General features: G+C 33.2%; 1 protein-coding gene across 1 annotated transcript in view; it reads left to right on the forward strand.

Annotated features, from left to right (window-relative positions):
* Positions 1 to 25314, forward strand: part of COL11A1 (collagen type XI alpha 1 chain) — a 195472-nt gene that overhangs the window by 85027 nt on the left and 85131 nt on the right. The window contains exons 19-31 of the mRNA XM_080802136.1: positions 994 to 1047; positions 1155 to 1199; positions 2381 to 2434; positions 3142 to 3186; positions 3436 to 3489; positions 3947 to 3991; positions 9579 to 9632; positions 10961 to 11005; positions 11194 to 11247; positions 11328 to 11372; positions 16614 to 16667; positions 18211 to 18318; positions 21288 to 21341. Of these exons, the coding sequence (XP_080658262.1) occupies positions 994 to 1047; positions 1155 to 1199; positions 2381 to 2434; positions 3142 to 3186; positions 3436 to 3489; positions 3947 to 3991; positions 9579 to 9632; positions 10961 to 11005; positions 11194 to 11247; positions 11328 to 11372; positions 16614 to 16667; positions 18211 to 18318; positions 21288 to 21341 (711 nt within the window). The remainder of the gene's footprint in view (positions 1 to 993; positions 1048 to 1154; positions 1200 to 2380; positions 2435 to 3141; positions 3187 to 3435; positions 3490 to 3946; positions 3992 to 9578; positions 9633 to 10960; positions 11006 to 11193; positions 11248 to 11327; positions 11373 to 16613; positions 16668 to 18210; positions 18319 to 21287; positions 21342 to 25314) is intronic.

The raw sequence follows: 25314 nt of genomic DNA on the forward strand, positions 1-25314 counted from the left end.
TATAAATTCAGGTAGAATCTTTATGTACATGTATATGGGAAAATATTGTATTTATAGAAAGACAGTGTGGAGATAATTTAGCCTCTAATTTTTTGCTACTCACCCTAATTTCCCTCTTATATTTCATTTGCAGAAATATTCTTAATAGAGACCACTTCAGGCAGTCTATCATTAATATAACAATATACTGGGCACTGTATTTTATTATTCTAAGTTACACGATGCCCATAGATAGAGGCACCACAACATAGTTCTTGTAATAATATGGGCTTTCAATCCCGTGCAAGAGCTTGTAATTTGCAAAAGGTAAACAAACCACCATGCTGAACAGGAATTCAGTGGATATTTTTAGTGGGAAATTAAGCAAAGAGGCAGTCTCTCAGACAAAGAAAAACTTTGGACCTTCACATTTTTCTGCTTCACAGTTAGGAATGAAGATAAGACAAACCTTATGTAAACTGCAGAATATTAAAAGAAATGAAAAAAAGAAAAGAGAACGCTGTGGATGTCTAGCAAGATATTTAGTGTATACCTACCTCATGTCAAGAGAAATACTCAATTTTGTTTCTTAAAAAATCCAAAATTTCTTTAGCTGTCTCTAATTGTGCTGGTTTATTATGAATCTTAGAAGCATAACAAATTTAAATTAAATTAAAATCACCGAAGTATATCTCTGTTTAAAACAATCTTCAGCAAAATAATTTTCTACATGATTTAGTTTGTAACAATTGTCTGAAAATCATTTTAGGTATTTTTTTTCCAAACCTTTTTGTTTCTAAAATTGAAAGAACTTTTTTTTTCCCTAGCACAGTCATATATAAAGTCAGTTAATGTAAAATTATGATTAATCTCTGCAGTGTTCTGAGAAGGACAAAGAAAGTATACATTTTCCTGCCAAATTGTCTGTACATTCAGCAGGGTAGCTGTAGAATAGACTTTTAAACGTTCTGCTTTATTTCATTTTCTAATCATATTTATATTTATTTTAAATAGGGTGAACGGGGTCCCCAAGGTCCTCCTGGTCCTCCTGGAGAAGATGGAATGAGGGTATATTAAAGTTAATTTATTTTAGTAAATATTTGAAATGAAAACATAAGAGAACATCGACACATTGTCTAATTGTTTTACCCTCCTATTTATTTTTTCAATGACAGGGAGAAGATGGAGAAATAGGACCAAGGGGTCTTCCAGGTGAAGCTGTAAGCAACTTCCTTTCTTTTTAAAATAATACTCTGTTTTGGAACAATAGTGACTGGTGTTATAAAGTCAATAATAAACTCAGGTGACAATACAGTTTTACGTAAGCTAACCAACCAGGTAATTGTTATGGGAAAAAAATTTCAAAGAAGGACGCTTAGAGCTTTGTTGTAGAAAAAGTCTTAGACAATGGAAAGAAATGTGGAATAGAACATCTTTTCAGCCAAAAATCTTACCTAGTTTTTGTTGCTGTTTCTTTGTTTTATCTTATTTTTTAATATCATCTATAGCTCCAGAATTTATTTATATATTTAGGATAAATGGTTCTTACAACCAGAAGAAACAAAAAATTAGGTGCCTAATATATATCAGATATAAGGATAAAATGTGCTAGATTATATTTTTTTCCACTGAATTGTACAAATGAGGAAACTGAATTGGGAAGATTTACCCAAAGCTAGTTAATCAAAAGACCAGACCAGAGCCAGGCCTCTTAATTTCAGTCCCAGCTTGTCACATTATAGAGCCTGTCAACTTAAAGGCATAATAGCTCAAGGGAATAGGAGAGGCAGTAAATTACTATACTCATTTTTCTAAGGAAGGAAAAGAAGGGGGAAAAAGAAGAGAAAAAACTGATTAAGTTTCAAGAATAATAATTTAAAAAAATCTCTTAGGAAAATGATTTCTATTATCCGCATAGGTAGTTTGTTTAAACACCTCTTTGTTTCTTTCCCTTTAAGTATATTACCTCAAGAAGAAATTTACCTAATATAAAACAAGTAAATTAGGATTTTTCGATTTGTATAGTCTATCTGATTGAATAATAAGATTTAATAAGATTCAGTGTTGCCATTTAAATCAAAAAATGACACAAAAGTAACAAAAAATATTAAACTATTTCCTATTTTTAAAATTTCCCAAGTGACTAATATGTAAATTTATAGATTCAAAGATACACAGTGTATGTGCTAAAACGCCCATTCTGACTTTTGGATCAGTCAGATATGAGAGTCAAATATGAGATATTTGACTTATATAAAAAAGGTATTTTAAACACCACAGGCAGTGTGTTAATAGAAGATGTAGAGGTATTTTTACTCTAAACATTACATTAAAATTTCTTTGGATGAAGAAGTGTATTTTGAGGGCATTTCTTATGAGGACATTTTTTTTTTCCTTCTAGGGTCCGCGAGGTCTGTTGGGACCAAGGGGGACTCCAGGACCTACTGGGCAGCCTGTATGTATTGTTGGAAATATTCCAAAAAAAATTTTTTTAAGATTTTATTTATTTATTTATTTGACAGACAGAGATCACAAGTAGGCAGAGGGGCAGGCGGGGGAGGGAGGGGCCAGAAGCAGGCTTCCCGCTGAGCAGAGAGCCCAATGCAGAGCTCCATCCCAGGACCCTGAGATGGTGACCTGAGCCGAAGGCAGAGGCTTAACACACTGAGCCACCCAGGCACCCCCAAATATTCCAGATTTTCTAGGAAAAGCTTGTTTTCAGACATTTTAAAGCTTAAGGCCACAAAAGTTTTCAGCAGACAGCTAGGTATTTATTGCTTTGTTTTATTCTAAGATGCTGCATATCAGTTTAATTGATTATTCTCCCCACATACCCCTTCTTTCTTTTCTCTTCTTTTTAGTTTATCTACTTTATTGTTTCATGTTAAATTTCCAACATACAGTGGAAAATGCTGTTATGGATACCATGGGAACTTGGATAGAAGAATACAGATCTTGCCTTTTTCCTCATGTCTAAATCCTAAAATGATTTTTAGTTACTCTAGGCTAGTGGGTGTCATAGTATTAGGTTAATTAAAAAAAAAATTATGTTGTAACATTTAAATTTATAAATATCCATATATATTAAATATGTAATTACTTATATAAAATATTTGCATATATGTAAATATGTATATAAATATATTTTTTTCTTTATTGAAGGGTATTGCAGGTGTAGATGGCCCCCCAGGACCAAAAGGAAACATGGTATGTAGAAACCATCTGTAAAATAACTCATTTCTGCAGTCTAGGTACTAACAAACCACTTCTGTTGCTAAACCTAAAAAATTTCTCACAACAGTTTGCTAAGCCCATTAGCTTCTGCTAGCATTAATATATACGAGATTTTCCAGATTCTCCATAGGGAAAACTGATTTGGGGACTGTTTTTCAATTGAGAAGAAAAAAAAGAACTATGTGAAATAACCCTATTAAAGACTCTATTTTTCTCTGGCAGGGTCCCCAAGGAGAGCCTGGGCCTCCAGGTCAGCAAGGGAATCCAGGACCTCAGGTAAGTCCAAGCCACCTCGGCTTCTTTAAGATAATGTGGTAAGATGGTTTCTGTTCATGAGAGCACGGACAACCTCAGCATTCCTGGATAGGGCTAAAAATGTTTGCAACGTGAAAGTAGGAAGATAATTCTTTTTTCCCCTTTTGAAAAATTTGAGCAAATTTGCAGAGGCCCCTTTTTTCCAAGAATAAAATGAGTCATTCAGTGTTCATGAAATGCCAGCATGAATAGCCACACCTGCAGAAGGGTTCTGACTGGGATCGTATTACAGTCCCACTGCCAGAAGGGTAGCCTGTGTAAAATGCCTCACAGTGTTCCAAAACTTTCTGGGAAATGTGGGGAATGTGTATAGATTCTCAGGACTCATTTCACGGGAAGTAGAAGGTTATTTTGCTATTTAAAAAATGTATTCTTATGATGTGGTTCCTGACATATGAAATAAATTCTTTTAACATAGGGTCTTCCTGGTCCACAAGGTCCAATTGGTCCTCCTGGTGAAAAAGTAAGTTACTCTGTGGTTCTGGTAATGCCTGGTCACCAGTTTTGTGTTGTCAACCTTAGGCAGAAGCAAAGCCTGCCTTCTGTTTTTGATAAGATGTCAAGGTGGCTCAGCACATAAGAAATTAATATGGAGTAAAACCTTGAGAGTACCATGTGAGGGGGGAAGTCATTCATACATCTCTGAACTATAAATGATAAAATTCACATAGTTCCATTTGGATAGCTTCCAAATGTGACATTCTCAGCTATATTAATTTTAGAAATGCACTAGTATGAATGAGTGTTTTCTCTTCATTTTGGTTCTCCTTTTCTTTCTAATTATTTAAAAAAAATGTCATTAGGTTTGCCTGCGACAAAGGGTTTCTAGCAAGATCTGATTAAGGGAAAATTGTGAAATTATCATTCTCACCATTTTTCATGTATAAATGGCAAAGGATGTTCTTGTTAATAACTCAATGTCTAGATCAAAACAAGAATAAATCTTTAATTAAAGAGATGTCTTTTTCCCTGATTTCTTCTGCTGGATTCCTTAAGTAATAGTTTCTGTCCCCTGTAGGTACAGTACATTGTTAGCTGGTTCTTTTTAATAATTTTTCCCCTTGTTCATTGATTTCTGTGAACATGTTATTTTTTTTTTAAATAAGCAGCTTTATTGGGGTATAATTTCACATCAAAAATTTCACTCATTCTGTGTACTTGTCAATAGGTTTTAGTAAATTTACAGAATTGTGCCACAATCAAATTTTTTTCATGAATCTTTTTATTTTATATATTTTTATTATTTTGTTTAATTAGCCAACATATAGTACATCATTAGTTTTTGATGTAGTGTTCAATGATTCATTAGTTGCATAGAACTCTCAGTGCTCGTCACCATATGTGTTCTCCTCAATACCCATCACCTAGTTACCCCAACCCTTCACTCCCCTCCCTCCTGTAACCCTCAGTCACAAACAAAATTTTAGAATATTTATACCACCTCAGAAAGAAGCCTTAAGTCAATTTGCACTGTCTGTTCAACCCACAGATTTAGACAACCACTAATCTGCTTTCTGTCTCTGTAGATTTGCCTTTTCTGGACATTTAATATGAATGAAACACATGAATGAATTTAAAATATGAATTTAATCACATAAATGGATATAATATGTGACCTTTGTGTTTGGCTTCTTTCATTTGGCATAAAGTTTTCAAGGTTTACTCATGTTGTGGCATACACCAATACTTTTGCTTCTTTTTATTGCCAAATGCATTTCATTAATGGTATATACTACATTTTGTTACTTATTTAGCAGCTGATGGACTTATGAGTTGTTTACTCTTTTGAGCTGTTATGAACAGTGCTGTTATGAATATTTGCATATAGTCTTTGTGTGGACATATTTTGATTTCTCTTGGTTAGGCACCTAGAAGTGGAATTTCTGGGCTATATGGTAAATTTAATGCTTAACATTTGAAGAAGCTTCCAGACTGTTTTCCAAGTAATTGCACCATTATTTCCTTCCTTTTAGCAATGTAGGAGAGTTCTAGTTTCTCCAGATCTTCATGGATGTTTGCTTTCCTTCTTAATTGTGGTCACTCTTCTCACATGAAATGGTATGCCACTGTGGCATTAATTTGCATTCCCCTAATCACTAGTGATGTAGAGCATCTTTTCATGTGCTTATTGGCTATTTCTATATCTTCTTTGGTAAAATACCGATTCAAATACTTTGATAATATTTTAATTGAGTTACTTATCTTATTATTATGTTGTGAGAGTTAACATCAACTTTAAGTGCTCTTTAAGGTACTTTTTTGTGCATATTTCCTATATAGTACAGAGATCTAGTGGAAAGTGCCCCATGAATCAAAGATGTGCCAAAAGTGATTTCAAATTTTTACTTTAGACCAGAAATTTTAACTTGGGCATCTTTTACCATACTTTAGATTAGCTCATCATGAGTCCACTGTATTCCTAATAAATTGTATTTGAGCATGTCTATTAAATTATCTACCATGCATTGGATTCCTAAGAGGAATTTGCTTTTAAGCTAAACTAGTATACCTGCATTCCCTTTGTTGAGCCAAAGGTAGAATATAGCAACTGGTTCACTGTACTTGTGGTGGGAAGAGAGCTGTTTTCAGCCCAAGCAGCTTCTTTTTCCAATTGGAATGTATCCAGCTTATGGGTTCAAAGACAGTCTCTTTTCATCAAAAAAAGAAAGGAACTCAAGAACATGAGAGAAACATGTTCTATTTATACTGCATATATATTTTTATTTTGCATCTATATTAGTTTTATTTTCTTTATGATACACTGTATTCGATTCATTCTGGCTTGAGAGCCTTATCTCCCAAATCTTGGTAAATGATGTTTCCAACTGGACCATGGTCTAACTGACAAATAAAATATAAATATGGTCATATGTTTTAAATTTCCCCTAACTTTTATATTTTTGTCCTCAGTTATTATAGCTTGTGTTTTTATTATATTTGTGATAAAATATTTTATAAATGTGTTAATTAACTAAATTGGATAAAACAACTATATTCTTTATTCTAACATTTTGACAACATGAATATACTGAATATTTCCTATGATTTGATTGATGTCAGTATTTATATCACTCATATATTAATTGCTTTAGAGAAAACAAATAGTATTATATAACTCTATGAGTTAAGAATGAAATAACAAGACACAAAGTAAATATCAATGGCAAGGACTTTGAAGCATGGATATGGATCTGTGTTCACTTATACTGCAGCTCTGTCACATATTAACATTGACGAATTTACCCGAACTCTCCCATCCAACTACTAACCAGGCCTGACCCTGCTTAGCTTCCGAGATCAGACGAGATCGGGCACGTTCAGGGTGGTATGGCTGTAGACTGAATTTACCCAAACTCTTTAGACAATGATACTTCATGAAATTGTTTGAGGCTTAAAATGGACTGTATATCCATTAAAAAAAAAAAAAAAGCCTGTGTATCTATCTACCTATCTACCTATAAATTGTTTAACATAATGCATAGAAGCACAATAAATTTTCATTATTTTATTAAAATCTAAAAAATATAATATGATATTCATTCATTCAACTTAAGTCCCAGCCCTCCAGGGAAACGACAGGTAGTTGAGAAAGAAGACAAAATGTTGTGCTATCACGGAGCTTCCATTCTGAAAGAGGTGGATTGATTTTAACTTTTTTTTCTCCAAGTTTTCATTTAAATTCTGGCTAGTTGACATACAGTGCAGTGTACAATACAACACCTGGTACTCACTGTGACAAGTCCACTCCTTCATCCCCTCCTCACCTGTTTATCCCATCTGCCCACTAAGCTGCCCTCCAGTAATTATCAGTTTGTACTCCATAGTTAAGAGTCTGTTTCTCGGTTTGCCTCTCTTTCCTTTTTTCCCCCCATTTTCACCTCTTTTGTTTCTTAAATTCTACATATGAGTGAAATCACATGGTATTTGTCTTTCTCTGAGTAAATTACTTTTTTCACTTAGCTTAATACTCTCTAGCTCCATCCATGTCATTGAAAGTGGCAAGATTTCATTCTTCTTTATGACTAATATTCCACATATATATATTTATATATGTATTTATATATTTTTATATATGTATATGTATGTATATATGTGTGTTTGTATATATCCATATATACATACACACATATATATATGTGTGTATACATATATATGTGGTGTATACACGTATATACACACATATATAGATGTGGTGTACATATACACATATATAGGTATATATATATATATATAGATATATATACCACATCTTCTTTATCCATTCATCAGTCGATGGACACTTGGGATCTTTCCATAATTTGGCTATTGTTGATAATGCTGCTATAAACATCAGGTTCTTACTAGCTATGTCTCCTAAAACATGGGAAGCACGGGCAAAAATAAACTATTGGGACTTCATCAAAATTAAAAGCTTCTGCACAGTGAAAAGAAACAGTCAACAAAACTAAAAGGCAACCTACGGAATGGAAGAAGATATTTACAAATGACATATTTAATGAAATGTTAGTATCCAAAAAATATAAAGAACTTACCAACTCGACACCCCAAAAAACGAAATAATCCAGTTAAGAAATGGGCAAAAGGCATGAATAGACACTTTCCCAAAGAATATTCCAGATGGAAAAGAGACACATGAAAACAGCACTCATCATCAGGGAACTACGAATCAAAACTACAGTGAGATAACACCTCACACCAGTCAGAATAGTAAACTTAATTTTTAAAAAAAAATCACTTTATAGCTCAAGATTTTTAATATTTCTAGTTCCTTAAATATAGCAACAATAGAAAATCCATGTAGTATTGCTTATAGTTCATTGTCATAAAATATCACAATTGCTGATAAGAATAATTACTGGAATAGTTCTGCATTTATACTTTACATCTCATTTTGAAGAAATAAGACCGCTGTCTTGAGAGCAAAAGGTAATTTATGTGACAGAATATTACCATTAAAAATAATAATGTTTTACAATGGTTATTACATGTTAGATTACTTGACTAAAACTGACTTTGAAGAGTGGTAAATTGAAACATTTAAATCCTTTAAGTGAGATACAGTTATCTTCAGTTAGAAAATATAAATTGTTCAATTTAAAGGTTATTGTCAATTTTTTTGTTGTTCTGTTGTGATTTAAGTTACAACTCCTGTAAACTCTAGATTATCAGTCTGTATAAATATAACACCTTTCCTAAAGACTCTCTAGGAATGGAAATGGATATTGTGTCTTGTACCTAGGCTTGCTTATATAGCTTTTCCCTTTTAATTGTTTCTAAATTCTGCCTAATTACTTGACCAGTAAGCAATAATTGTTTGGGTTCTGGACACTTGATAAGTTAATTATTCTCAGCAGAATGGCTGTCTTCCTATCAAGAGAAGTTTACTTCTTGTGGTAGTCATTCTTACCATGTTCCTACTGTAGTAATGGCATGTTATAAGACATTTGAAACCATCCATGGTCAAAAAGAAACTAGAGTAATGAGTTGAATAGTTACTTGGGGTTAATAGTTGCATATTAGGTTATGTCCCTTGACATCAAAATATTAGATTTGTTTTTCTTTGTGTCCTATGAATGAGAGTCACATTATAACGTATTTCTTAACACATTTTAATAATTAGTTATGTTCCATCAGTGTTACTGTATCATTATTTGAATTAACACTTATTAATTTCTTTGATGGAAATATGTAATGTTTACTTCTTCAGTGGTATGAATCAATACATTCCTATATTGTTTTTCTTTTTATTCTCTAAGTTCTAGTTTACTATGGTAGGCAAAAACTAATTTGTAAATTTAAAAAAAGATACATTTAGGACTACAAAGCAGATGAAAAACTAGCATGCTTTTGGCATATGTCAGATTTGGTTTTCATTTATCTCAATACAATGTTTTCTTCATATATCTAAAAGTCATTTAAATGTTTATTGCTTATAGATAAAAGCTAGAGACTTGTTAAGAATTTTATTAATAGTATATTCCTATGTAAAAGTCAGACTTTTCATTATTCTCATTTTTTAAAATAGAATATTCTCTTTCTCTATCTGAAAGGGACCACAAGGAAAACCAGGCCTTGCGGGACTTCCTGGAGCTGATGGTCCTCCTGTAAGTAATAGTTCCTTGTCACTAAAATTTCTATAAATTATCTTCAAAAATAGATTTTACATGTATTTTAGAAGTAGATTTTCTGAAGTCAGTGATAAAAACAAATTGAACCAGTAATGAAACATTGATCTCTCTAAAATACCATTTCATCATGTCACTTCCGTATTACAAAATCTTTAAGGATCATTCAATAGTCCTTGGGTAAACTCATTCTAGTAGTCTGATGTCAGAATCTCAAGATTGTCCTACTTCCTCATGAACCATGAGTTCCAGTGAAATAGATCTACTCCCTTTTCTGTCAATATGCTCGAAATGTCTTTATTGGTATATATTTCCTGTGATCCATGTTTCCTGAGGGTCCAGGAGTAATTTCTCACCATTTGTAAATTTCCTTAACTATCTTCCATGAAAATTCCCCAACCTTCAGAGATTTCTATATGGAGAAATTATACCATATAGCAATGGTATATGGTTTGAAACATTGCTACCATACAGCAATATTTGAAACATTGCTACCATACAGCAATATTTACTGTACCCCAATGCATAGTAATAAAATAATAATAATAATAAAAATGTGTAATTATATAATATCTGTAACTGATTTCCTTTAAAGATTTTATTTATTTATTTATTTGTTTGTTTGTTTGAGAGAGAAAGACAGAGATAGTGACAGAGATACTGAGAGAGAGCACAAGCGGTAGGAGAGGGAGAAACAGGCTCCCCACTGAGCAGGAAGCCAGACGTAGGTCTGGATCCCCGGATCCTGGGATCATGACCTGAACTTCTTATATTTTTAGCTGGGATCCAAAATTTTTACTGGATGTAATTGTGATGGAGTTAAACATTTTTATTTACTGACTCTCAATAATTTTATTATTAACACTTTCAGTATTTGTGATCTTGCTATATTTTCTAATGTCCCATTCATATGCCTTAGCTGCCTTTTCAAGATGCATGTTTGATTATTTGATCAATATGCAAAATAGAAGTTTTATTGAAACAAGTGCCTTTATGTAAGAACTACTTGATACTGGGGTTGAATTGTTAATGAACATTGTATTGTTTCATGTACTTTTTCCAAACTCTCAAATACATTATGTAGTTGGTGAAATATATCCATGAAATATAACATTGTTATGTTTCCTTCAAAATGCTACAATTTCCAATGTCATTTAAAGTCATATGCCCGATGCAAAAGGTTCAGTATCTTTTGAAACATTAGATTAGAAAAAAAAAAAAAAAAGGAAAAACTTCATAATGTTATATAATGTTATAGACTACCATTAATATTGAATCTTACCAGTATTATGTTTTACTAAATATAGGGTCATCCTGGAAAAGAAGGCCAGTCTGGAGAAAAGGGTGCGCTGGTATGTTACAAAGTATCCATGTAAATGCTCTGTCACCTTATGTCTAAAAGAAAATGCCTTACTTTGGTCATCTCTACCAACAGTAGAAAAATGCCGTATTCTTGTAGATTTTTTGGTAAAATTATAGTGTATGAATAAGTAGCACTTTCAATGTATTATATATTTAAATAACAATGGGTCTTTTTTAGGGTCCTCCTGGCCCACAGGGTCCTATTGGCTACCCTGGTCCCCGGGGAGTAAAGGTAAATGTTACTCTTTTTCACACCATTAAATTTCAATGTAAAATATTATAATCATTTAAGTTTTCTAATTTATTCTCTAGGGAGCAGATGGTGTCAGAGGTCTCAAAGGCTCTAAAGGTGAAAAGGTAAAATATAATTTATTTAGGTGATTTTAATTGCCATATATCTATTAGCCCAAAAATTTAAATTTATTCAACAGATATTTCATTTCCCAATATATTAAATAATTACTTGATACCAGACAATGCAAGCCTGATTTGTTCTGTGTATCCTGGAAACTTTTTTGAAAAAAGATTATACCTTGGGGTGAGGACTAAATTATAGAACAGAAGCAAAGATATGTCATAAACAGAATTAATCCTGTATCCTTTTTTTCTTACATGTGTTTATCTTTTATAAAACATAGAGTTGTTTTATGAATGAATTAATTACAGGATTTACACACTATTCAGTTGTATGCATAGCAGAGGAATGTTTATTCCTTTCTTTCTTTGCTAAAATCCTCCAAATTCTTAAGCTGGAATGCAGTACAAAAGTTAGAAGTACATAAGTCAATTGGAGGAAGAGGAAGTCTTTATACATTATACCGTATGCAAAGCAAAAGTATTAATGGGAAGGAAATAAACATTAAAACTAGGCAGAAGTGGATAAAAGAATGTGGGATTTTTTTATAGAGCATTTGTAGTTTGTCTTTGTTTGACAGAAAGAGAGAGAGAGAGATACAGCAAGAGGGGGAATACAAGCAGGGGGAGTGGGAGAGGGAGAAGCAGGCTTCCTGCTTAGCAGGGAGCCCGAAGTGGGACTCAGTCCCAGGGTCCTGGGATCATGACCTGAGCCGAAGGCAGACGCTTAACGACCAAGCCACCCACATACCCCTGTAGTTTGTCTTTGGACAAAGAAACCGAAATTGAGATTTTGTTTTTTACGTAGATGCTTAATGTCAGTGTAGATCCCCCAAATCCTTCAGTGATTATGTTAAAATAAAATGGCATTACTCACAGTCACTATTGTTAATGCTTACTACAATATTACATTTAAAAGTTAGATTTTAAAATAAAATACTTGTAACTTTGTTGAAAAATTATGGAATATAAATTTGGTTTTAAGGATAACTTTATTCCCATAGGCATAATGTTACAGACACAGACACAGACACAGACACAGACACACACACACACACACACACACACACACACAAAGCACCTTGTGTGGATTTGACATCAATAAGGAATGGATAACAAGAAAGGATGGACTTCTATCCATTATAATTTATTTTTATGAAAAAATAAAAAGTAACTGACACATTGTCAAGTTATGCAGTTATATTCAGTTCTATTGTATGAAAAATGTCCTGCGTTTGAAATGAACTCAGCTACTTTAATGGGAATCCCAGTTCATTCTTACCATCACAGATGAGCTTGAGGATATAATGTCTTGCTGAGCACAATGACTGATCAAACAGGGTTGAACTTGTAATTGTTTACAGGTGGCCTGTGCACACATATATGTATCATCTCTGGAATTTTTCTTGATTTTTAAAAAATAATTTATTTATTTATTTGAGAGAGAGAGAAATGGATAGTGAGAGAGAGCAGGAATTGGAAGGAGAGGGAGAAGCAGGCTCCTCGCCAAGCAGGGAGCCCTACTCAGGGATCAACCCCACGACCCCGGGATCATGACCTGAGCTGAAGGCAGACGTTTAACCGATTGAGTCACCCAGGAGCCCCTGGAATTTTTCTTGTTAAGACATTTAAGTATCAATTCAAGTTTGTCTCTGGAATAAGTGTCTTCCATTTTTTCAACTTTTTTTTAGGAAAGCCAGTGTTTAAAGGAAAGGTGTTTAATTGGGATGGGAAAGTTGTGAGTTTGGTGGACAAAGGGGTAGTGACAAAATGACAGAGGTAAATAAAATTACAGATGATGACATATATGTGAAAAGAAACAGCCAGGAAAAAGAAAATGTATACTGCTTATGTGTAGAAAAACAACTTGAGATTATTGGTTGTTTTGAATGGTGTATAGTCTCAAAAGCAACAAGTAGATGTAGAGAAAAAGAATTAAAATTTTAAGTTGAGAGTGGAATTTCTGAGTTCCAATGATAATTCTCATACTAACTGGACTGGTAAGCTGAGGCACATTGTCTCATTTCTCTAGATCTTATTTTAAATCTGTAAAATGAGAACTTTTTCCTAAAAACAATCGCTCGGGTATTTTTCAGCTATACCTTTTATTTTATCCTTTATTTTATTTACATCTTTTATTTTATCTAATCTAGTTTAGAGAAATTTTATATAAAAGTTAGTGGAAACTTTTTCCTAAGGATGAGTTCTCCCTATTTTCAGATTCTGAAGAATCATTAAATCTTTATGAATTTTAATACCTATTGTTTATTTTGTCTCCTGAGTACATATTATAATGGACTATCTTTAAAGAGATAAGGAAGTTGAATTTTTTTTTTCTTTTTACACATAACAACATTAATTGTTAACTAAAGGTGAAATAGTAAGTACCCTAACTAGGGTTAAATTCTACGTTGTTCAGATAGATGTGTTCCTTAGAACTTAAGCAACATAATCTAATGAACCAAATGGCATAGATGAATTCCTCTTTTACGCATATTCTAAAACTGTTTCCTTTTTTCTTTTCTGAAGATTAATTTAGACCTAATAGTTTTAGGACTGGAAAACTTAATAACTTGATAGTGTCACTTGTTTTTTAAAAACACCACTTGTTGTAAGGATATAACAAATATTTAAATTATCTAATTTATTTCTTACATGCTTCTCTACTTTATTTTCTAATTGTGAATGTATTGAAAACAAAAGTGTCACAGAAATAACATCTAGTCCACTATGTTCTCTTCTGAAACAAAAAGTTTTGCCTGGAAAAATCCCAAAAACTGTTATTGATTTTTTGACTTAGATTGCAGTGTTCTTTAAACTAAATTTGGCAACTGTGTAATTACCTTTCTCTCTAGGGAGAAGGTAATGAAGACAATAGTCAATAGGAAGTTAAATGGTCATTTTCAGCTTTTAAGCCTCTATTATTGCCCAGTTGCATTCAGTACAGAGAGAATTCTACATACATGGCTACTTATAGCCAGAATGTTGAAAACCTCATGACTTTGTCTTAAAGGAAACTTCTAGACCTGTTAGAATTTTTAAGTTTAGGCAAAATACCAGATTGAATCCCTTTTCTAGCTTTAGGTCTCATATATTCGTAATTATGTGACATTTTATGGACCTTAACATACCTTGCTAAACACACACTAAGGTGTGTTCATTTAGTAAATGTCCATTTAGTTAATGTTTATTAAATATCATGGTTATAAAGGATCAAAAATGTACTAGGCACTGGAGATGTAGAGGTTAATAAGACAGAAATCTTTATTTCTACCATTTAGTAAAAGAAAGAACTATGATCTACTAAGTGCAGAATGGCATGTTGTTAAAATAGTAAATGCTCAGGGGCGCCTGGGTGGCTCAGTGGGTTAAAGCCTCTGCCTTCAGCTCAGGTCATGATCCCAGGGTCCTGGGATCGAGCCCCGCATTGGACTCTCTGCTCCGTGGAGAGCCTGCTTTCTCCTCTCTCTGCCTGCCTCTCTGCCTACTTGTGATTTCTGTCAAATAAATAAATAAAATCTTTAAAAAAAAATAGTAAATGCTCAGAGGGAGCCCACAGGATAGAGGGATTAATTTTAGGGTGGGGTTTGGGTAGAGATTGAAGTCTTGAGAAATTTCATAGGAGAATTATGAACTGAGTCTTGAAAGAAGAGTAAAGGTAAACAGAGGTAGATAGAGGAGATAAAGGATTTGGAGGTGTGTATATGATAATAGCCACCGATGCAAGAATTACAAATGGAGGAGTGCTTGGGTGGCTCACTCCATTAAATGTCTCAGGATCCTGGGGTCCAGCCCTGTGTGTGGCTCCCTCCTCAGTGAGGAGTCTGCTTCTGTCTCTGTTCCCCTCTCTCAAATAAATAAATAAAATCTTAAAAAAAAAAAAAGGAATTACAAATGGAAATATAGGTAATTCAGTTTTTTCTAGTACTCAATGCCAGGGTGTTGGGTGGGGGTGAAAGGGACATTCGAGACCAAAGATAAGACTGCCAAAATGAACAAACAAGGGTAGATAATGGTTAGGAGGGAGCGAGGTTGGCAGCTTATATTCATTATTAGCAGTTTGGAACCATTAAGGTGCTTTAAAGTAAAAATTGATGTGATCAATTTTGTTTTTTTATAGACTTCTTTTGGCAGCAGGATGTGGAAGTAAATGCCAATCTTGCTATCTCTGTTCACATACTTGGCCTGACATGTCCTTTCCCCAAACTCTGCAAGTCACATCATTTTCTAATTCCTAATTAAGATGCTAACTTCCCTGTCAAACCTTCTTCAGTTAACTTCTTGCTTCATTCCGAACACTAGAACAGCCACCACCACCACCATCATCATCATCATCATCATCATCATTTCTTTCTTCTCTGAACACCGTTCTACTCCATTTGTACCAAAATTAATGCAAATGTTATACCTTCAGTTTTTATTGTTAAAACAAAAATCTCAAAATACTCCGTAGTACTCTGAACAGAGTAATGCTCAATTAATGCTATTGAAAAATTGAATGGTTATTCCTTAGCAATTTATTTTTTATTTAATTTTCTTGAAATTAAGAGACAGCAAGTTTGTTCATAAAGCTTAGTTTTAAAAGTCTAGATTTCATTAAGAATGGTATGAAATATTGCCAGAGTCAAAATATCTGCTCTCTTTAATTAAAGAAGGCCCAATTTTCACTATTACTGGTGTGTTGTGATAATGAGCATTCTCGGTGTACATGTAAAAGATAACGGCTTGCTTATTCTTTATCTGAAAAGGGATTGTAATATAGAACACAAGTTGAGCTAGAAGGCACTTATCTAAAGGATTTGATACAAAATGCATGATATAATATTCTTTGGTATGAATTAGTAAATTTAAAGGTAAAGACATTTTATTTGGTAGTCAAGTGTTCTTGTATTCCAAAGTTAAAATGATAATTTTTAAATTATTTAAATATTTACTCGTTCTTTGTTCAAATGGCATAGGATATATGCTGTTACAAAGAAAATGGTTATTTTTCCCATTAGATAAAGAAGATTTAATGGACACATTTGAGAAAAATTTCCTAGAGTAACTTAGAGCCATGTAACAATAGAAAATGAGAGGATATGGGTGATAAAGGTTAGAATAGGCAGAAGGAAGTTTCACAACATGATTCACATTTCTCAGAACAATTTTGCCTGAATTATCATTGTTCATATTTTATATAGCCATATTTTAGATTCATTCAAACAAATCATTCAACACCTGTTTTATTACTTCTATTTTTAGGGTGAAGATGGTTTTCCAGGATTCAAAGGTGACATGGGTCTTAAAGGTGATAGAGTAAGTAAGAAGAAAATTCATACCAGAACATACACTTATGTGTGTATGTATGTGTGCTGTGTGTATGTATAATCTTATATTTAAATATAGCAAGCCCAGGATAAATAAAGATATTCATACTATCTGAGACTTTGCTTCTTTGGTTTTATATGAAAATTAGACATGTTAGTTTTTATGGAGGCAATATAGTCTTTCAGATATTATATTAAATTTCCATGTGTTCTGTAGCCTATACACATGTATGTATATAAAGTTGAGTAGTATTGTTTATAATTTTTTTTCTAAATTGATGCTCAAATTGCTTAAAAAGTGTAGCTTAATAGGTTTCTTCTAAATTTTGTAGTGAGATGTGTTGCTTGGAAACCATATATCTGCAACTTTCTTGAACTTCCATTATTAGTGATCTTGAACTTTTGATTGAAAAAGTGGTATACTTTTTTTCTGGTAATGAGTGTCTAGAAAACAAACAAAAATCTGAGTTCCCCAAAGTAAACTAAGCTGTGTTTTATTGGGAAGAATTATTTTATATCTAACACAATAATACCTAATATCAAAGAAGCATACTGCAGAATATTTTTGTTTTGCTAAAAAGTATGTAACGTCTGTTTCCAGAATGGGGGTAATAACTTACACATTTCAAGGTGAAAACCAAAGTCTAAAATGGAGACATTTTTCTTGTGTTCCAAACAGTGATTGCCAAAATTGCTATTGTCAGAAAGGAAAATTACTTTTTCCTCCTAACCTGCTAGATTCTTAGGCTGAGGCCCTGTAAAATTAGACTGACAAAAGACAGATTAACAAGAGAACAACAAACAGAAGGTTTCTAGCATGTGCCTCATGCTTACACACTGGAGCACTCCATGATAATTAACTCAAAGCGGTGGTTAAAATTTGGGCTTCTCTGGCACTTTAGCAAAGGACGAATGCATTTTTAGAGACATGACAAGGAAAAGGACTTTGAGTTTGTAGGACTGCAAATTGTAGGAAGGTGGATATATGGAAAAGCAATTAGATAAAGTCTAATTAATAGAGTTTGTCATATAGAGTCCTCTGATGTCTAGCAGTCTCCAGTGATTAACTTTTGTCCTTTGTTGTAGAGAGGGGAGGGATGGCTCCTTTGCAAATTTGTATCTTGCTTTTAGCATCTTCTCTTGCTTCTGCTTCTTCTCAATTGCCTTCAACTCAAAATAATCTTCACGCCCAAGTGGCATATTTTGGGGTTGATTATTCTGCCACCCTCCACAATCTAACCATGATTTTTACTTTTTTCTTTCTTTCTGCAACACAGATGTATTAAAATTACTTTACTATGAAACATGGCAACACTGGACTTCTGTAGGTTTTCAAATGTCAGACTATATTAAGTTGTTTACTTACTAATGGAAAGGTTGATGAAATCAAAGATTTTCACGCCTCTTTGTCCTAAATAAAAAATGAGTCAACAAATGAGGAGTTGGAAAATACGACTTTTTGATACACTATAATCTCTATTATTCAGTCTCCAATGTATTTTAAATTATAAGAATGTTCCTCTGTGTTTCAGGGAGAAGTTGGTCAAGTAGGTCCAAGAGGAGAAGATGGCCCCGAAGGACCCAAAGGTCGAGCAGGTCCAACTGGAGACCCTGGTCCTTCTGGTCAAGCAGGAGAAAAGGTCAGTGAACAACTTTAAATTCCCAAGTGCTGGGGCGCCTGGGTGGCTCAGTGGGTTAAGCCTCTGCCTTCAGCTCAGGTTATGATCTCAGGGTCCTGGGATCGAGCCCCGCATGGGGCTCTCTGCTCATCAGGGAGCCTGCTTCCTCCTCTCTCTCTGCCTGCCTCTCTGCTCACTTGTGATCTCTCTGTCAAATAAATAAAATCTTAAAAAAAAAAAAAAAAAGTTTAAAAATAAATAAATAAATAAATTCCCAAGTGCTCTTGCAGATGATGTTTCATTGTCATTTAAACATATTTTTAGTCATCATGTCAGAAATCTAGAGGATTCTATGATATTTCAAGCATATCCATATACTGTTAGGAGTATAACCATGAAATGGGTCCATTATCCTTTTTCACTCTCCCTTGTTGCCCATCCCCTCTGTTCTCCTTGGCCATGTAGAATCAGCAGCAGTTCAAGCTATTCCACATTAGAGGCTAAGAATTTGAGTTTGATTAGCAAAGGATCAAAAAATCAATGAAAGATGGGCAGCTTATGGTTTTGGAAGAAGTAGAATCATCTTTGCTCCTCAAGCCAAAATGTACACTTTCTATTTTTTTCACATAAACATGCATTTCACAGAGCAAGTGTTTTTAAAAAATGCTGTTGTCCAAGCCCAACTTCGGAAGACTTTAATTTTAGTCTGGGGTTAACAGAAGCATTGCTGTGTTTTAAAACATCCCCAGATAATTCTAGTACTCATTGGTTTCATAGCCTTTGTGCTATATGTAATATGTCAAAAAATATTTTCAACCATTACATTTATATTTACATTTAATATTACACAACATTGAAATTATGCCTTCATAGAGTATTTAGTGATGTGAACACCTTTATAAATGTAACTATGACGTTAAATTAAGAAAGAACAAGAAATGTCTGTGACAAGTGTTATCATATTGCATACACTAAAGGAAAATATAAATAATAATTATTTTTTGGTGGTGTAATTCAGATGATTTCTTTTCTTATAATATGTATATCTACTTTCCAAATTTTCTGTATTAAGCCCTCCATTATTCTATAAAATACGGAAATGCCACGCCACTTAAGAAAATTTTAATTTCCCTTCTTGCCATCGTGTCTCAGAAAAAAAAAGTATGAAAAAAATATACGAAGAAAAAATTATTCACACACTGCGATTAGAAAAGTAAGAAGACATTTCCATGTCATTAGGACTCCTGATGTAGTGGTTCTTCTACAGTTTCACCCTCCCAACTGCCAACTGTGAACTGCTGCATAATGTTATTGTGTTTAGGCAGGAGAAGGAAGGAATGGGCAAAAATAAGGGCTTACAAGGCCCGATGACCCTTCCACTTCAAGTACTCCCGTGACAATAGCTGTAGATTATTCTGAACCTTCCTCTCATCCTTGCTCTACTTTATTCTGTGTAAATTATTCCCCCATCTCTTCAGAAACATCAGGACTTTATCCCACAGTTCTTCGTTTTTAGTATTTCATGATTATTTCCCCTTTATTGAAGTTGCCTATCACCATATTGAAAATGCAAACAAATTTTCTGACTGGATTTATTTTGAAATGACTCTAAAGTGAATAAGAGTTTATATTATAACACAGTAATTAACATAGGACACAAAGGCTTTGTGATTGTAATTAGAGAATTTCATTAACCTTGAAATCAGTGACATAAAACAGATATGATAACTTAATATATCCAAAGGGACATCATTATAAGCAAGATTCTTAGGGCTTGTTTGCATATTTTCCATCTGAAGGCTGCTTACCTATGCAATGTTGATCTTGAATCAGACAACTCTTTAGTTCAATCTCTAATAACAGGGTCATAAACTATACTCCTGTTTTCTTGCCTTGATTTATCTAGTAAAATATTTATTGTTTATGAAGTTACTGTTCATCTTTTACCATTATATGTAGTTATCTGGATTTTTGTTTTTGTTCTTATTTTGTTTAAATATATATTGGAAATAATGATACTATGTGCTTACTAATGTCTAAGAGTTTGGTAAATAATATTTTATATATGAACTGCGCTTTTATAAAATCTTGAGGAAAATAAGTCACAGTAAAATTCCACAAACATATTTGATTCAAGTCATTCAATTTAATTTAATTTTCTCTCTGCCTGTATTTTGAAATTAATGCTTTGTTCTAGCAGCAATTTTCTTAGTGTAACACTTTAAACCTCTTGGTATTTGTTACACCTCTTTGGACTCTGCTATAATTCACCATTTGTTTTAGCACTTTTAGATTGAAAGGCAATATTGCACTGGAACAAAATTTTGGTTCATTTAAGTCCTCACCTGCACGAATTAATGCTCCACAAAAGTCATCATTATTTAGCTGTATTTGCAACATTTGATATATCTATTAACCCAGGTTTATCCAGAATTTTGAATAAGAGAAGAAACGTTGCTCAAAAATTAGGTCAGAATTTCTTCTATAGTTATTTAAATTACTCGGTGAGAAATAGTGAAATAACTCATGATTGCTTGCTTTATATTTACAATGAGAAATGAAATAATTTTATCAAAAAGATTCACTTTAATTGAAAGGATAAAACCTAAATGTAGTTCTAACTACATCAACTAATTTTAAATAGTTTTAATGTTGAAAAACTCAGGCGTTTTCTTTATTCCTGCTTGAGAGTTCAGAAAGAGCCCTAGAATTCTCTTTAGCTCAGGGTTCTGTGTCCCCAAAGAAGGCACAGTCACTTACACAGAAATTAAGTTAGCAAACATTACAGAATTAGAAATATGTCCGAAGCAATTTTTCCCTATTCAAATGAGGAAATATAATGTAAGTAAACTATGGTGAAAACTTGCAAATCTTCCTTTCTGGTATTCATATATGTGGTTCTGACTTTTAGAAAAATCACTAAACTCATAATTGGAACTTAATTCAACTTAGAATTTTTATTTGTCATCATTATTTTTTTTTAACTTTAGGGGAAACTCGGTGTTCCAGGATTACCAGGATATCCAGGGAGACAAGGTCCAAAGGTAAAACAATTAGCTTGATTTTTTCTACATTTGTAGAAATTAATCACACATAACTACCTTTCAGTTTGTAACCTAGAGATGATAAATCCTTAAAATATAATTTCATAAGGGAAAGACATGGGGTATGTGGGTACCTGGTGTGCAGGGAGCTCAGAGAGCCTAGGTGATTATGCTTTGGAGGATTTTAGCATGCAGGGTCATGAAAGGAAAGCATAGTCAGCTACTTCCTTGTAATTAGAATAAGGACTATTCCAGGGTGACATCCTAGTATATCTAAAAGTTATAATGGGGATGATAGGTGATAGAGAATAGCTTTTGATTTCATTTCTAGTACCCTAAGGGTTGGAATTTCCACTTGCAACTTTAAAAAAAAAGAATTGCAGTATGTGTTTCATCATCTTTATTTTGCCTCATTTCCACAGTATATGTTTCCTAGGGCTACTGTAACAAATCTCTACAGACTTGGTGACTTAAAACAATGGAGATTTACTCTCTTACAGTTCCTGAGACCAGAAGCCTAAAATCAAGGTGTTAGCAGGGTCCCTCCAAAAGCTCTAGGGGAAAGTCTGTCTTTGCCTCTTCTAGTTTCTGGTAGCCCAGGGCGGTCCTTGGTTTGTGTCTGCATAACTATAATCTCTACTGCCTTCACACAGCCTTTTTTTTTTTTTTTTTTTTCTATATGTCTTTTCTTCTGCCTCTTATAAAGACACTTGTCTTTATACTTAGGCCACCTGGATAATCCAGGATGATCTCATTTCAAGATCCTTCACTTAATTTATACTTATGAAGTGTAATAAGGCAACATAAAGCATAATAAGGCAAATAAGGCAACATTCAAGTCCCAGAGATTTGAATATTGGATATATTGATTTGGGGCCACCATTCAATCTATTACAGAACTCAAGTGCTACTTTTAACTATTTGAAATATACATATTTTAAGCATAAAGATGGATGGTTTTAAAAATATGTTTACTTTGGTGTACTACTTTTCCTCAAGCTAATCCTAAAACTTTGTCAAGGCTGCACTTCATGCATTAACTAGTTAATTAATGTGGTTAAATAAATACATACATACATTTTGGTTATTACTGTTAAGATGGGTATATGCCCATGAGATTATCTATCTATCTATCATCTATCTATTTCTATCTCTCTATCTCTCTATTTCCTTTTCCTTTCTCTGTTTGACCCATTCATGCATGACAGGTATAGTACATGAGGATAAATCCTATTTATATAATAATCCCCAAACATATTTATTAATGTTTCACAGATAATCATTGGGAAACCAGAATGTCCTTCCTCTTGATGAATGTGCACTGCATAATATTTGTGTTTGCTCGTCATGTGATGACGCTATATTAGGCCTGCTGTGTGTGGCTTTATCATTTTTTCATTGGGTTTCTAGAAAATACACATTTCCTTGTACAGTAAGAAGTAAACAGATGCTTGAGCTCTTCTAAAATGAAATTCAGTTCATTTGTGATTTAAGAATAACAGGAGCATCATTTAAAGGTTTCTAGCCACATTTAGAACACTGATTAGTAAGTTTCACCTTTTAAATATTGTCTCTAATACACTGCTCTGTTTCCTAGCTTCTTTCCTCTCAAATGTCAAGCATTTTCAAAAGTATTATGTTTCCGTGCAAAACCCACAACCTTAACCTATCCTTAGATTGCTTGAAGAGTTCTTGATCTAATTACCACGTTGAACTGCAGTTGTGGTGTTTTGATTTAAAAACAGAAAACTGTCATATTACTTGAATGAACACAATATTCCTTTATTTGACATTCTTATTTTCTTCTGTTTTTTTTCTAAGACAATACTCTGTTCAATATTCTTTGAGTTATTTTTATTAACAAAATGCACCAGAATAACTGGAGAGAAATGTTTCTTTCTAGAGGAATCAAACATTTTTCTTTACTCTTTAGCCAAAATGTCTGAAACTTTGGTTTTCATTTTTTAATATTACTTTTCGCTATAACAACTTTCTTATGATCAAAAATGATTTATGTTTCTTGGTCCCAAAACAAAAAATAATGGGGTCATCAAAGATCAGAGATAGCTTTACATTTTTTTCCTATGTGGAAACTAATGAATTTTGAATAGATTTAAATCTGTATTGTACTAAAAGTGAAATTTGGCTGCTAATCTCTTTTAGGCGATTTAAGGACTATAATTAGACAATATAACTTATTTGATAACTTTCTAGCAATATAAATCACAATGGGTAATTGAAAGTTGCACCTCTGTAAGTACTATAAAATGATAGTTACTTCAAAAAGTAAAATCTATTTTAACGTAGGATTCTTTATATTTAAAACAGCATTCAAATAATTTTGAAAGTTTCACAATTGGTGAGCCAATTTCATCATTAACTTTTGACTTTTGTTTGCTGTTTGTTCTTTCCATTTAAAAGCATTATAATGCTTTTTCATGGAAATTGTGTATTTTGGTGGTAACCCCTTATGTGAGAAAAGAGGAAGAATATGCCCATATATTATAAACTGTTTAGTTGGGTTTTGGGGGCATTTTTGTTCTTTTCCTATAAGTTGCTTAAAGCAGAAACTATGTAAGAAAATAAATTTATTAAAAATAAAATTGATGCATAGAGCAATTTGTTTTGAGTCTCCATAAATATGATTAGTTATCTATTCTACTCAAGACAGAAATGAGTATTTGTTTTCAAAATCTGATAGAGTAGATTATTTCCATATTGGATTATAGTCATTTGTGAAGTTCTTAGAGTAGTCATACAGTAATGCTCTACCAGATCTAACTTTCTGATTCTCCATAGAGAAAGAGCAATGGCTTTGAAAGCCCTTTAAAAAATGTAATTTGCAGACATTATTTCCCCATTATGTGAAATTACATGTCCTAACAATTGTCCTCAGGTGAATCACATAGTAATCTCTATAGATATGAATTAGAATATATTGGGAAATGGGTCATAAAAAGAAGGTTAGCAGTGAGTACCAGGGGTTATTGTTTTGATCATCAGCTCCCATAAGCCTTCCCATACGATATTCCTGACTTGTGGAGGAAATACAATTGGTATCTGTTGTATGTATCACCTGGAGAAACGGTTTAAAATGCAGATTCCTGGATCCTACTGCCAGAGAGATAGATCCTGATAGTATGGAATCACTCTGGATTATTCTGTTATGGAGGGGCCACATGTCCCTTGGAGAAATAATATTTTAGGGGTAATTCAATCCAAATGAATGGAAGGATAAAAAAGCGGGGAATGGATTCAAGTCAAAGAAGGTTTTGTTACATCTCCCTTAACATGTGGGGAAGTGTCTACTACTCTTTGCTAGATACTTTACACATTATTGCATTTAATTTGTGTAGTGGTCTGAACAGGAAAAGTGAGTATTTGGAAGCCCTCTCACCCTTTCCAGAGTCTCATAGTTAACAAGTTGAGGAGAAAGGATCTGACCCTTAATCTGTTCTATTTCGTGATTCAGTGATGGGGCAAACCAATCACAGTCATGTTCAAAGGAACTTCTGAACAGATGGAAATCTGGACATAAGCACTAGGCAAAATGGGAGAATTATACTCCATCTGTAAAATGTGGCTGTTTGTGGATGAAATGACATGATGCCTTTACTGTGCTTATTACATCTCTAAATAACCAGTATTTATTGTTATCTACTATTATCATTTTTATACCTTGCCTTCCTTTATCCTAACCTCCCACAAATTCAAAGTGCCTATAAGATGTGGGTAAGTGCCCTCATTTTGCATGATAAAAGACTATACTCAAAGAGGATAAATAATGTACCCAGCTTACGTAGGTGAATGTATGATAAACATAAGTCTTGAAGTTATGTCTTTGGAATTCCAAAAACAGGATTTTAATGCTAGGCTTCCTGACTTAGACTCTCAGCTAGATTTAACCACAGTCAAACATCAAACGGAAAAGGTGGAAGAAGATTGTTAGTCTTTATGATTTTATTTAGTTCTA

Source organism: Martes martes (genome assembly GCF_963455335.1).
Source record: "Martes martes genome assembly, chromosome: 4".
NCBI classification, from domain to species: Eukaryota; Metazoa; Chordata; class Mammalia; order Carnivora; family Mustelidae; genus Martes; species Martes martes.